The following is a 12,687-nucleotide window of genomic DNA, read 5'->3' as shown; positions in this document are numbered from 1 at the left end:
AAATTATGCATTTAAAAACCTCTTATTATGCGACCAAATTTTGCACCTTTATGCATTTGAAACAGGGTGATTATGCGGCCATTATGCGCCCAAAATCCGAAATTATGCGGCTTTTATGCGCCCAAAATGGGCGTTTTATGCACTTTCGTCATTTTAACGTAATTTCTTTAAAACTCAAAAATCAGCAGACCCCTTCCGTCAGGGGTATTTTTAAAAAAGGGTCCTAGACTCATTTTCATTCTGGCCTAAGGGAAATATAGGGAGAGAGGGTGGGGGAAAGGAAAATCTTCAAGAAAATTGTTTTAATCGATTAGCCCCCCTTTCCCCGCCCCTCTCGCCCCCTTCCCGCCCAGTTCCGTCCCCGCAAGTTTGTGCAAGGCGGGGACTCGGAAGCGTGGGAAAATTTGAAATTCGGCTCACGGAATCGGTTTAGAGTAGGAAACGTGCTTGAACAGGGTAAATTGTTTCGGAATTGTGCTATTTTGGCCCATTTTGCGCGCATTATGCGTTTAAGCCAATATGCGCTAAACAATGGCCGATTATGCGTTATTATGCGCTACAGTTTCGGACTTTAGGGGGCACCAGGTTGATAAATATACCACTGCGAAAGCGATCTGACGATTTTAGAAAATTGTGCGATTATGCGCACCGCATAATCTTCCTATCCCTACCACTGTGCTAGGTCGGACCGACCTAAGGGCACTGGTCCACTTGCAGGCCTCTCGGGTTTTCTGCTTTCCTCAGCCTGTATGCTCGGAAAAGTGTCGCGGCTGGTTTTCTAAGGTAAAGACCAAACTAAGACCTGCCTGGAAAATATTTTTTTAGCTCGTCACATGCGTCGTTGGGGGCGAAAGGAAAAAATCCGGACCAATGTGCCCCACTCTCCCTTACCGCAAAATTCAAATCGACTTGATCACTAACGGACCTCCAGCGACCCGTCGAAAAAAATGGCCCACAATGGATTCATGACCCACAATTGATTTTTACCTCATTCGTTTGAATGTTGATTCATGCTCAAACGAAAGTGACATCCTGGTTAAACGGCCGTTTTTCGTTCAAAACGAATATGCCATCTTATTCAAACGAACGTGAAAAAATTTACTTTTTAACGAATATGACGACACGTTCGTTGAATAACAGTGATTGTGAAGGAACAGTTAGGTGCGACACCAATTAGAGTAGAGCAATATGTTTTATAGTGTGTAATTAGATTCAAACGAAAGTAACATCCGTAGAAAGGAACAAAAAAGGCACTGACAAACACAAATCTATCCACCGCACCGTTTCCTGCCGCGGTAAGTCCGATGGGCGTTGAGGAAACGACAAACAACGGTACGACTCAACAATAATAATCATGTCAAAAACAAAAAAGAACTGAAGCTGTCCACGGATGTACCTTGCTGGTGCCACACGAGCACATCCAATCCAAGAGCACTGGTTATTACGGGGGAAGGATTCTCCAGTAACCACCATCGTTGCCACAGTCACAGTCAGAATCGCTACAGTCGCAGTCTTCTTCTTTTGCCCTCTCATGACAGAGGTCGCAGTAGAAGTAGTCCTCAAACTGCTCCAGATCGTCGGAGGCGACGCTCCTGTCATCGTCGTCAGTTGCTGCCGGGTCGACATCTTGATCCAGGTCATGAGTCACTTCGAGACCAGCAACGCCCAGCAGCTCAACCTTCTCGAACTCGATCGAGACGTAGTTGTAGTGCTTGCAGTAGGCGCAAAATCGAATCGAGCGTTTGTTGGGCGTGTGTTCGTAGGCAAGGCTCTTGAGACCGTCCTCCTGGAGAAACCCCAACAGCTTGGCACCTTTGCCCTCGTCAAACCGGCACCTGCGAGGGGCAAAATATCATTCTGTCATATTTCTAAAAAGAAAAGAATTATCAGTTTTTTTTCAATGAAAATCAAAAACTGGGAATCGGGAATGCGACGTCACGTTCGTTTGCACGTGAACCGTGTCACATTCGTTTGAACGTGAATCGGCTGGTCCCGGGCCTGGACGAGGCCGGATTCACGTTCAAACCGATGTTACATAGTATTCAAACGAACGTGACACGATTCACGTGTAAACGAGCGTGACGTCACATTCCCGGATTCCAAGTGAAGTTGAGACATGACCTTTTCAGGGGTGAGACATTAATGTCCTGACCGATAAAGGGTAATTCCAAAATGAAAGGCAAAAAAGGGTGATAACTATTTTGTTATTTTCTCATGGAAAACAAGGGACAGTCTTGGCGAAGTCAGATCTTTTTCCGGTCATACATGGAAGTATCACCGTACTCGGTGATATATTCGTATATGACCTTTTTTCGATGATACTTTTTGTATCGCCGAAAATAGGTCAGATGTCTCACCCTTTGAATTTCAGTGATTTTATATTAGCTGACAGTCACTGAAATAGGACGAAATGTCCAAGAAAAATGTCAAAATGAAAGGGAGGCCGGGGATTCATGACAACTAGTCAACCGGCATAAAAAAACGGTATAAAAAGTGGTCATGGATCCCCAGCCCCGAAACTCCAAATTTAAAGGTTATACTTCTAGAACTTTTTTTGTTTGGCGATACAATTGAGAATCGCCAACAAACGGCCACGCCAAAAATTTTTCCTTCAAAACGGCCAACATTTGGCTATACTACTATCCTTTTGAATATTGCCAAAATTTGGCAATTAACTATGAACTAGTCCCCTTGACTTGTTCAAAGTTTATTGCCAAAGTTTGTGTATTGCCGTTTCGAAGGCAAGAGTTTCGGCAAGGCCGTTTGTTGGGGATGCTTAATTGTATCGCCTAAAAAAGGGACACGAAAAATATCACCTTTAAATTTGGAGTGATCGTCTAGAAACAAAACGGATAAATTTTCGTCTTCCCCCACACCAAAAAACATCAGAACGTATGTAAAACTCGACATCCAAATATTGAAAACAATAAATAAGTTTTGAAAATTTATATTTTTGCCCGATAGGTCAAAACATTTACAAGTAGACCACTTGCCCTTTTTTTTGGCATTATGGGCACTTTTCAATGGTAAATAATACAGGTCTATCATAAGTTGTGAACCTCCTCGCCTCGCTCATTAAAAAAGTCCACTTGGGGCAGTGGTTCCCATCCCCGGGGTCGCGAAAAAATTTTGAGGGGTCGCGGCAAGGTGGTGGGGTCGCCTGGGGGGGCCCGGGGGTTTCCCCCGGGTAGCCCACACGCCGAGCACTGGCGGGAACAAATTTGCGGCATTACTGCTCCCAAACTAAGGCAGATAATCGCACTCCGTAACCAAAGCATGCTAAAGGAAGGCCCAAAGACCAATTGTCTATTAAAGGGGGGACGAAATACCCCCTCAAATCAGACGCAGTGACTTCTTAAATGCCGCAAAGTTGATCAAAACGGTCACAAATGTCTGTGAAAAATCGTGTTTTTGGGGCCCACTTTAAGCACCTACTGTGGCTGATCCGAGGCGGTATTTCGTCCTCCCTCAACGGACAAATTTGGGCTTTGTACCTTTCTTTTGCATGCCTTTTTACGGAGTGCGATTTTCTGCCTTAGTTGGGGGGGCGTATTGCCGCAAAATTAATCAAAACGGTCACGAATGTCTGAAAAATCCGAGGGGGGGAAAAGCTTCCCACATTCATTGTACAAAATTTGACCACATTCCACATTCAGGTGGCAAAAACGCCTGTAAGTAGGCAACAAGTGTGGCAATAGCGCCAGAAATCTTACACATTTTTGCACATTCACACAATCATTGTACACAAAATTTTTCGGTGGTCACCCCCCGGAAAAATCGTGTTTTTATCAACTTTGCGCCAATACTGCTCCCAAACTAAGGCAGATAATCGCACTCCGTAACAAGGCATGCAAAAAAAGGTACAAAGACCAATTGCCCGTTGAGGGGGGACGAAATACCGCCTCGGATCAGACGCAGTAGATGCTTAAAGTCAGCCCAAAAAAAAGATTTTTCACAGAGATTTGTGACCGTTTTGATCAACTTTGCGGCAGTACTGCTCCCAAACTAAGGCAGATAATCGCTTTCCCTAACGGAGGCACGGAGACATTTTGCTGCACGCCAAAAAGTGTGACTGCCTAAAAGTAAATGCAGATCACTGCACATAGCTCCTTCATTTAAGTGGGGCCTAGACTCACTTTCGTGTGTAGATCTCCAGGCGGTGACGGCCCCGGGGAGACGAGCCGGTCCCCCGAAGCCCATCGTTGCCGTAGCCCGGGGGAAATCCTTAAGGTTCGGGAAGAGTGCGAGGACCTCGTCGGGGATGCGCAGCCCCTCCGCGTAGAAGCAGCTGAAGGGACAAGGGGCAGAGTCCCCCAAGCTCCGAGACGTCCTGCATCGCCTCGCGCAGCGCCGCGCCGAGCTCCCGGGGTGAGCGCCGCGCAGTCCCGGCCCGGGACACCCACAGGGGGCCCGGTTCCCAGCCCTCCCCGTCGTCGTTCCCCCCGCCGGGGTGCAGCACAGCCAGCGTGGGGGAGCCGGACGCCACGCCACCCTGCCAAGCGGAGCAACAGAGTCAACACCCCATCCCAGGAACGTGACGTCAGTTCTTTTGAGTACTAATGTCACTTTTAATCTCAAAACCTTACAAACTATTTTGGGCTTTTAATAGGGAAAATACTTGTTATAACAAGTATTTTGAGCATACACAAGCTCACAAAGAAAATACTGTCACAATTTACGAACCATTTCTTCGTATAACAAACTATATAGTTTGTACCTTACATATGCTCAAAATACTTCGTGAGGTTTTATCCGTGTTCGTTTCAGTGTAAATCGGGGCCTCATTGGACCCGATTCGGCCCAAGTGTGGACGATTCACATTGAAAAGAAAGTGACAACAGTATTCAAACGAACGTGACTCAGTTCTCGTTCAAATGAACGTGACGTCAGGTTCCTGGAATGAGAATGAAGTTTCAATGAAAATAGAAAGTTGCGATATAGGTGGACTAATATTCGCGCAACACGGTATGAATATGCCTCGCATTGTGTCGCGCGAATATTGGTCCCTCTGTATTCCTGTGTGTGTCTTGAACGATAAAAGGTGGTATATATTATTTTTCAAATGTCTTTTATTACCTCTGTTATTTACACTGTTATTCAACGAATGTGACGTCATATTCGTAAGAATGTGAATTTTGCTCGGAATTTTGTCACGTTCTTATGTATACACGTAGTCACATATGTCGAAGGTGACTCGGCCGTTTAGTTATCATGTAACACACGTTTGAACGTGAGTCAACATTCAAACGAATGTCACATACTTTTCAAACGAACCTGACACAAATCTCATTCTAACAAATATGACGTCACATTCGTTGAATAACAGTGAAGGAGGTGATGATCACCCACCTGGGTCTTGGTTCGCTGAAGAGACTTTCGAAGGGCGTCCACCATGAGCTGGGCCTTGAGCAGCTTGGACTCGGCAGCGTTGAGTTGCTTCTGGATCGAGTTCGGCCCAGCGTGGCCCACCATGTCCGGAACGTGAATTGGGCACGCAGCCTTCCTGATGCAATTGCGACAGTCCCACCACCTGTTGATCAAGACACACACACCGTTGAGTAAGCCCAGTGACTTCGTTTAAGAAAATTTACGATGCTCATCTGCGAGCCCTGTCGTCTTATTTGCAGTTAACACGACCATTGAACCGCAAGATGCACAATCCCACTGCACAAGCGTCATAGTGACATGAGCGACATACTACTTCTACAGATGTCTAAATAAGACGTTAAATGTCTATCACTTGCCCAGAGCGCAAGGAGACTCACATTAGAAAGACTACTCTTAATTTGGTTAAAATTATAGTACACCTTGAAGTAACTTGAAGACATCTTAATTTTCTGATAGAATAAGATTTAACACTGGTAAAACTCCCGTAATGGCTGATGATTAATACTTCTTCCGGTCTAGGTTCTTCTTGTTCTTCTCTTCAGGCCCTGCTAGGAGTGTGTTACGCTAAGTTTAAAAAGCCGGTCTTGGGCGTCAAACTTACTTATCTCCATTCACGTCTCCTCCCGCAGCGGCAGCCATGATGCACTCGTATTCAACTGTGCAAAAGAAGATAAAGTTCTATTACCATACGAGAACGCAGGGGGTGGCAACGGCCTAGGGAGAACGTGAAGCTATGCTCGCGCCGTCAGTGCAGAGGTTGCGCACTTGTTCGAGATTATGAAAACTAGACTGTTTTTCAAAACACTTTGCACCGATAGAAAGGGCTTGAAATTTAGGGTGCATTAGGCTAATTGCCCTTCTCGAAACTCCTCCCTTACCTAATATTAAGGTGCAGTAAAAACACCGAAAAACACAAAAATCATAAAATTTGGGGAAAAACTCGAATGCGCCATGTTGATGTAAATGATTTCGCCCTTGTGTTCGGTTGAATTGGAAGTATCGGGCAGTCTACTAGGCCTAACGCACCCCAAATTTTGTGCTCTTTCGATCTGTGCAAAGCGTTTTGCAATCAACGGTCTAAATCTTACGATCGAAGCAAAATAAGTAACCCCTGCACTTTACTCGCGCATGGCTTCACGCGCCTCCTAGGCCGTTGCCGACCCCTGCCCGAATACAGATAAAGATCACAAACATGTTCACAACATCCGTCCCCGTAGGTCCCCTTGCCTTCAGAGAGGGGAGAGATGCCGACCCCTTGAACCCCCTCCGAAGATGACACGGATGATATAAACAGATTTAGTGGAATACACTATGGCTGTCCGATCCACGTAACAGAAATAGCAAGCACCGTAAACAGTACCGCCGAAATTGATAGGCCTATAGGAACGTCAGAGCTGAAAAATGAAGCCACTTTCAAATGTTCAGGAGATTAATTCGATAACTAGATGAGTTTTCGGCGAGGGGTTACCCACTCGGTACTTGGGCGTACACACGATTCCGGATTCCCGCGATTCCTGAACAAATCACATAAAAGGAGAGGTTTTTGAAGATTTTTCTTAGCTTTTGAGTGTTTTGTGTCTATTACATATCCCTCTCCATTGAAACTTTTAAGATTTTCGATAAAATTTTGAGCAAATTACGAACGATTCCCGGACTGAGTGTACACACGATTCCCGGAGTGGGTAACCCCTCGGTTTTCGGTATCGGGCGATTGTAATTCTGCTTTTCTTTTCATTCCAACCTCTGTCAAAGTCGTCTTTTCACCTTCGAATCCAACCCCGCAGCCCACAATCAACGAATTAGAACGGATTGTGTAAGAGTGTGTCGGGGTCTACACAGAAAAGACTACGAATTATCGCTTCGTAATAGGGTACCCCATAGGAGCTCTGGCCCTGAAGGATGAAAACAGAAATCAGAAATGACAGTATTTACGAGAAACGTACTACTCCTCGGATTAGGTCTGGAGCTCTTCCGCAGCGTATATTTCCCATAGAAACTGTCATTTCTGACTTCCGTTTTTGTTCTACTTCTTCCAAGCCAGAGCTCTTTCCGAGTACCCTATACGAATACGAAGGCATTGCAAAATCTACGAAGAAATGCCTCATATAGACCCTTTCGCTCGTCCCCTAGTAAAGAACAAAAGTAATCAAAACGCCAGGAAACAGTAGGAACGTTCGTAGTGGTTTCTGGCTTTATGATTACTTTAGTTCTTCACTTGGCGACGAGCGAAAGAGTCTTTTATGAAGCAAAATCCTTCGTAATACGAAGCATTTTTCATTTTTTTGTAATAAGAAGCAATTATACAATGCCTTCATTTTCTTCGTAGTTACGCTGAAGGCCAGTCCTTAAACGAACGCAAACACACCAGGGCATTCGTCACAAACCGTACCAGATCCCAGTAAAGAATACTCCCGGCCCTGTATCCGTTGTGACCAATCGCGGTGGTTGAGCACTTCTCTTGCGTAACCATGAGCCGTAGCTACGCGCTCGGTAATCGGAGCTCGACCTCCGCCTGGGGTAGTTCCGGAGGAACCTGTATTTTTGTCAAACCTTGGTTGAGTCTGATATGATGAGGGAGCAAATGCTAAGTTAGTCCGTCGACAGAGACTTTCTTCAAACTTCACACTAGAATGCCACTCAAAGCCACTATATCGAAGTGAGCTGATTATTGCCTGTGTGTCTAACTCACATGTAATATACTGTAAAAAATAGCAAATGGGCCAAATCGTCCATTTGGGTCTAAAGAACACGTGTGCAAAGTGACTTGCTTCAAAGCCACTTTGAAACGTTCTAGGGGATTTTCCGTTTCGTTAACCCCACTTTAAGGGCGTTGTTCATATGGCTTTGTTTTACCAGTGCCGTTGTACGTGTGAGCAGCGTTGCTTCTAGGTGCAAGTGCGAAACCGGAAGTCAAACATCACACTGCTGTCCTTTAGGAAGTATACTCTACGGGCTCTCTTCATACTCAATAGTGAACATGTGTAGTACTGTTCGTACCGGGAGGGAGCATGTAAGTTTAATTGATGTGGCGCATGCTTGTCAAACACACTAGAGGGGTCATTACTTGCCTGCTCTGAACGTGTGAGATAGGGAGCGTCAGCAACGGTGTCCCTGCAGATGAGCGGTGTGCGCTACCTGGATTGTAGTTAGGAAAACATGCCATAGGCATGATAAAGGTCGTGTGTTTATGGACACACCATTTATCACGTTACGCAGTTATCGACACGTTTTGATCCCCCCCGGCCGAAACCCTCCTCCAGCGTAACGTCAAACAAAATTTCTCATGAAAACACAATATTTACCCTCTTAAATCTAACGAATTTAGCGTAACGTTACGCTGGCTCGGAGCCCCCTCCCCCCATGTACCGCAGCGTTACGCAGACCAGGTACTAGGTACTCCCCCTCCCCCTTAGTTCTTAACGTAATTAATAGGCGTCCCCTTATGCATGCACCTTACCATGTACTGTACACCGCCGTCTAGTTTGATAAGTAACTCTAGATGAGTTTCGATCGCAGTCTTTAAATGTGCCACCCACTAACTTTCGTTGCAGAACATCTTCCGCACCTAGGAAGTGTTTCTTGTGGGAAACAACGTAGATGCCATCATCCTCCTCTTCGACAGGTTCTACTAGCCGCGTGCACCGTCTGACTTTCCCTTGAGCGCTTGTTGAGTGGCAGCGACCAACCTCACCTCCAACTGCCGACGACGCCAACTCTCCGGCGGCCCGCCTACGTCCTTCAAGCCTCAGTCAACCTCAAGAAAGTGAGCCAGTGGTGTCATTCTAAGGTAAGTACGCCGTGTGTATTTACTGAGTGGTCAAGCGATGTAAACGCAAGAAAATTAAACGCGATCCATAGGAAAGACGACATAAGGCACGGAAATTCTTGCTGGCCTGATTCCGGTTGAGGTCGTGAATTGAGAAAACACCCGGTTATTCGAGATGAAGTTGGTGCATGCCTGACCGCACTGTCTACAGGTTTCGCGGGGCTTCGCCTTCGCCGGCGCCGTCAGGCTGTTACCAAACAACCGGAAACTTCAAGAAATCAGCTCATTGAGGGCTTCTGGCTTTTTTCAATAGTGGGTCGGTCTCAAATAGACAACTTTCGGGGATCCTAAACTGGAAGTCTTGCATAATGTTCCAAAGTAACAATTTGCACTGTTTGCTTGCACGGTGGAATGCCGAGAGGTTAGGCTCCGGTCAATACGGCTTAAAGTGACTTCCGGTCCACGATCGTCGACCATAGCGTTTCTTGACTTTCGGTCCACGATTCTACAAACTATGCAATCACGTAACGCTTCTTGGGGAGCCACAATTATTTAACTAATGTGACGTCATATTCATTAGGATGTGAATTTTGTCTCGTTCGTTTTGATAAACCTTACGTTCGTTTGATCGTGACCCGGCCGTTTGATCCATCGTTTGAACGTGGATCACAATTCAAACGAATGTGATATCGCATCTTAACGAACGTGACAATATTCACATTCTAATCAAATACAACTTTTATTAATGTGGCATTGCAGGTGTGTTCAGGATTTTGAGCAATTGAGCAATTTATTACAGGACAGTATTACAGTAGCTCACTGTAGTTCATTACACGATAATTTAAAGTCGGAGGACGATGATCTGGTAACCCCTAGAGTGTATCTCTTTGTGGACTCCCTGACGCACTCTTAAAACCTTACGAAGTATTGTGAGCATACATATAACAAACTAAAATACTTTGTTATACGAAGAAATAGTTCGTAAATTACGAAGTATTTTCTTTGTAAGCTTACGTATGCTCAAAATACTTTGTTATACAAACTACTTTTCTTTGTAAGGCCCAAAACAGTTTGTAAGGTTTTCTCAGTGCGGGGCACAATGTTGGGCCTGACCGGTTGGTTGCGGCTGGGCCTGGGTCATCCTCGAGGTAGACGGGAAAGAACACCTGATTGAGCCGAGGAAATCAGACGCGCCCATCAAATATTACGTCCGCAATAATCAGCTGTATGACATCCTCCTTGAGGCACACGTAACGACGGGAAATGGGCGCCGAAACATAAGGGTCATTCCATATAAAATTTACACGGATCTGTGTGACCTTCGATGAAATTTAGCACAAAGGTAGTCCTAGTGGTCAGGAACATGCCAATAAATTTATAGGTCGATCTCAAGTGGTTTCGTCAGAAGCGGCATTTTAAACTTTTACTCAATAAATTGCAATTTCTTCAAAATCGCTCAAAATGGCCATTTTTTGTCGGATTTTCATGCGCTACAGCTTATTCTGACGGAAAATGCCACGAGGAATCCGAATCTGCTCTCGGATTTGGTCTAGCTTGATTGCCAGTGCGGTAAATTGCGAAAAACATGAAAATGAAGGTATATGTCACGAGCATGTCTACCCTAGTACAAAATCCAAATCTGCACTTCCGAAGCTGGGCATCGAAGGTTACTGATGTGTCATTCTCCGTGTTGCTCTTAATTGGACTACGCTGATCGAGGAATGAAGTAGCTTCTTCAAGTAACCAGGAGAATAGACTATTCTAGTCGTCTCCAACTGAAGAACAAGAAGAATAACGAAACCGGAAGTGGCGCAGGCAACTTAACCTCACTCACCCGTCCGAGTACACCATTTCAGAAGTTCTTCGATTCAACACTCGTTCAAAATCAATTAAGCTTGTGTCAAATACCTTTTGGCAAAGGAAAGAAATATATTTGTCAGCATTCCCATAAACCAGGCTCACTACCTACTCTCGATCTACTCTATTTCCGGTTTTGTGATTCTTTTTGTTCTTCAGTCGACGACGACTAGAATAGTCTATTATTCTAAAGTTAATTAGGTGAAGGTTTCCTCACTGAAATTGGTGATTTTTTTCCTGTGCCGGGAAACAATCTAAAAGAAAACTGCCATTATTTTTGCACGGACACTAACCCAATTTTGATAAGGGCGCCTTAAGATACCTATTTCTCTACCAACCTAAATCTATCGTCTACTTACCTCTACTGACAATCTACAATCGTCTTCAGCGATCGGGATGTGTCGGGGCAATGTGACCCCGTGTAGACCCCAGCCAAACCGAACCGGACAACACCAACAAAGACTGAAACAGAAGCTGAAACAACAGGACGCGCGGGGTGGCGACACGACAGCGTTGCTAAGACAACAGCGTAGGGATGTGCGAATCAAGGATTTTCATTTCAAATCAAATCTAAAAAAAAAAAGTTTCAAATCGAATTTGAATTGAATTGAACTTTTAAAAATTTAGAGTCGAATCAAACTTAAACTAAAACTAAAAAAATAGTGCGTTTCAAAACAAATTTTCTGTCATAAAGGAAGGGCATAGAGCAGGAATACAAACAGAAGAAAATTAAAATATCTGATCTTGCTTTGGTACAAAAACAACGCTATGCGCGCGACATTCAACCGTTCCTGAGCAACCGATTCGAAGACGAACCACTGTTGATTCGAAAATTTCGAATTCGAATATTCGGGGTCGAAGCAATGACAGCCGTCCCCGAATCGTATCATCACCCCTGTTTCGATACGATACCGAACTATTCGCACATCCCCACAACAACGAGGTGCGGAGTGGCCGCGGCTTTGACAACACTGCGGGCGCAGGGCCAGCGGCTCGCGCTTCAGCGAGCGCGAAACAACCACCGCGCAGCGCAACCGACGCGCGGAGACAGTAGGGGAGGGGCAAGCATTGTTGCATCGGGTCGGCGGTGATCGGCGGCCGCGCACCGCGCACGAGGGAGGCAAGCGGCAGCACGCTCTGCTCGCGACCTGTTGCGAGCACCCGACCACGGCAGTTCCCAGTTTGTTTGCAAGTGTTGAGTATTTTGCGGAAGCGCGACTGCGCGTCGTCACCGTCTCCTCCTGTAAAGTGCATTTTGGAGCTTCGGCGCTTGCCCACTGCGGTGAATTTCAGGTAAGTTTAAGCTACCAAACAAACCGATGCGTGTTGGCTAGGGCAAACAACTGCTCACACCACGAGAAGGATTCTCGCTCTTACTTTCAGATTTCTCTTTCACCCTGAAAAGTCAATGGACTATTGCTTCGTAAAACATGGCTGATAGGAATAGCTGGTGTTTAAAAGTAAGAATGGATTTATTCTTAAGGGGTCAACGTCTCAATATGTACAACAACGGGTACCACCAGTTTCAAAAGTATCTGATGACACCTCTGCTGGGGGTTTGGAGTTTTCAGTTTCGGCGACTGAACTTTTCCATTTCAAGAGGTAAGCGAGCCGATCGCAGGTCTCTGTTGAAGGCACAATCGGCTTGCTTACAATTCCGCTCATGATTGAACGGC

General features: G+C 45.5%; 2 protein-coding genes and 1 long non-coding RNA gene across 20 annotated transcripts in view; 1 reads left to right on the top strand and 2 right to left on the bottom strand.

Annotated features, from left to right (window-relative positions):
- Positions 1-1,187: 1,187 nt before the first annotated feature.
- On the bottom strand, positions 1,188-4,197 carry LOC117645870. Its single transcript, XR_004587750.1, has 2 exons — positions 4,137-4,197; positions 1,188-1,835 (listed from the first exon to the last, which is right to left on the bottom strand). It is a non-coding gene; the product is annotated as an uncharacterized LOC117645870 (long non-coding RNA).
- Positions 4,197-9,821, bottom strand: LOC117645862. Of its 14 annotated transcripts, none has more exons than XM_034386392.1 (5): positions 8,755-8,773; positions 8,457-8,523; positions 5,990-6,044; positions 5,350-5,530; positions 4,197-4,492 (listed from the first exon to the last, which is right to left on the bottom strand). In XM_034386392.1, the coding sequence occupies exons 3-5, from the start codon at positions 6,025-6,027 to the stop codon at positions 4,226-4,228; spliced, it is 486 nt and encodes a 161-aa protein (XP_034242283.1). In that variant the 5' UTR covers positions 6,028-6,044; positions 8,457-8,523; positions 8,755-8,773; the 3' UTR covers positions 4,197-4,225. The 14 variants fall into 14 exon arrangements, with proteins under 14 accessions (XP_034242283.1, XP_034242282.1, XP_034242277.1 ...); XM_034386391.1 differs by lacking the exon at positions 8,755-8,773 and adding an exon at positions 8,691-8,746; XM_034386386.1 differs by lacking the exons at positions 8,457-8,523; positions 8,755-8,773 and adding exons at positions 7,153-7,219; positions 7,693-7,762.
- Positions 8,263-12,687, top strand: part of LOC117645858 — a 21,056-nt gene continuing 16,631 nt past the window's right edge. For 2 of the 5 annotated variants that reach the window (XM_034386369.1, XM_034386364.1), the window contains exons 1-2: positions 8,263-8,398; positions 9,011-9,175. The gene's annotated coding sequence lies outside the window, so the exon portion shown is untranslated. Of the gene's footprint in view, positions 8,399-9,010; positions 9,176-9,365; positions 9,471-12,041; positions 12,305-12,347; positions 12,472-12,687 lie in introns of those variants that run through there. The other 3 variants (XM_034386365.1, XM_034386366.1, XM_034386368.1) reach the window with 3 other exon arrangements.

This window comes from Thrips palmi, unplaced genomic scaffold (assembly GCF_012932325.1).
Source record: "Thrips palmi isolate BJ-2018 unplaced genomic scaffold, TpBJ-2018v1 HiC_scaffold_19, whole genome shotgun sequence".
Classification (NCBI taxonomy): Eukaryota; Metazoa; Arthropoda; class Insecta; order Thysanoptera; family Thripidae; genus Thrips; species Thrips palmi.
Note: the sequence above shows the minus strand (reverse complement) of the source record. Positions and strands in the feature narration are given on the sequence as shown.

Bases quoted from the DNA above. Each gene is read 5' to 3' on its own strand.
- LOC117645862 (XM_034386386.1), bottom strand. From the start codon at position 7,761: ATGCCCTGGTGTGTTTGCGTTCGTTTAAGGACTGGCCTTCAGCGTAAC. The intron at 7,220-7,692 runs GTATAATTGCTT...TTTTCTGTGTAG, and splicing joins ACGAAGAAAATGAAGGCATT to ACCCCGACACACTCTTACAC. The intron at 5,531-5,989 runs GTAAGTTTGACG...CTTGATCAACAG, and splicing joins GGAGACGTGAATGGAGATAA to GTGGTGGGACTGTCGCAATT.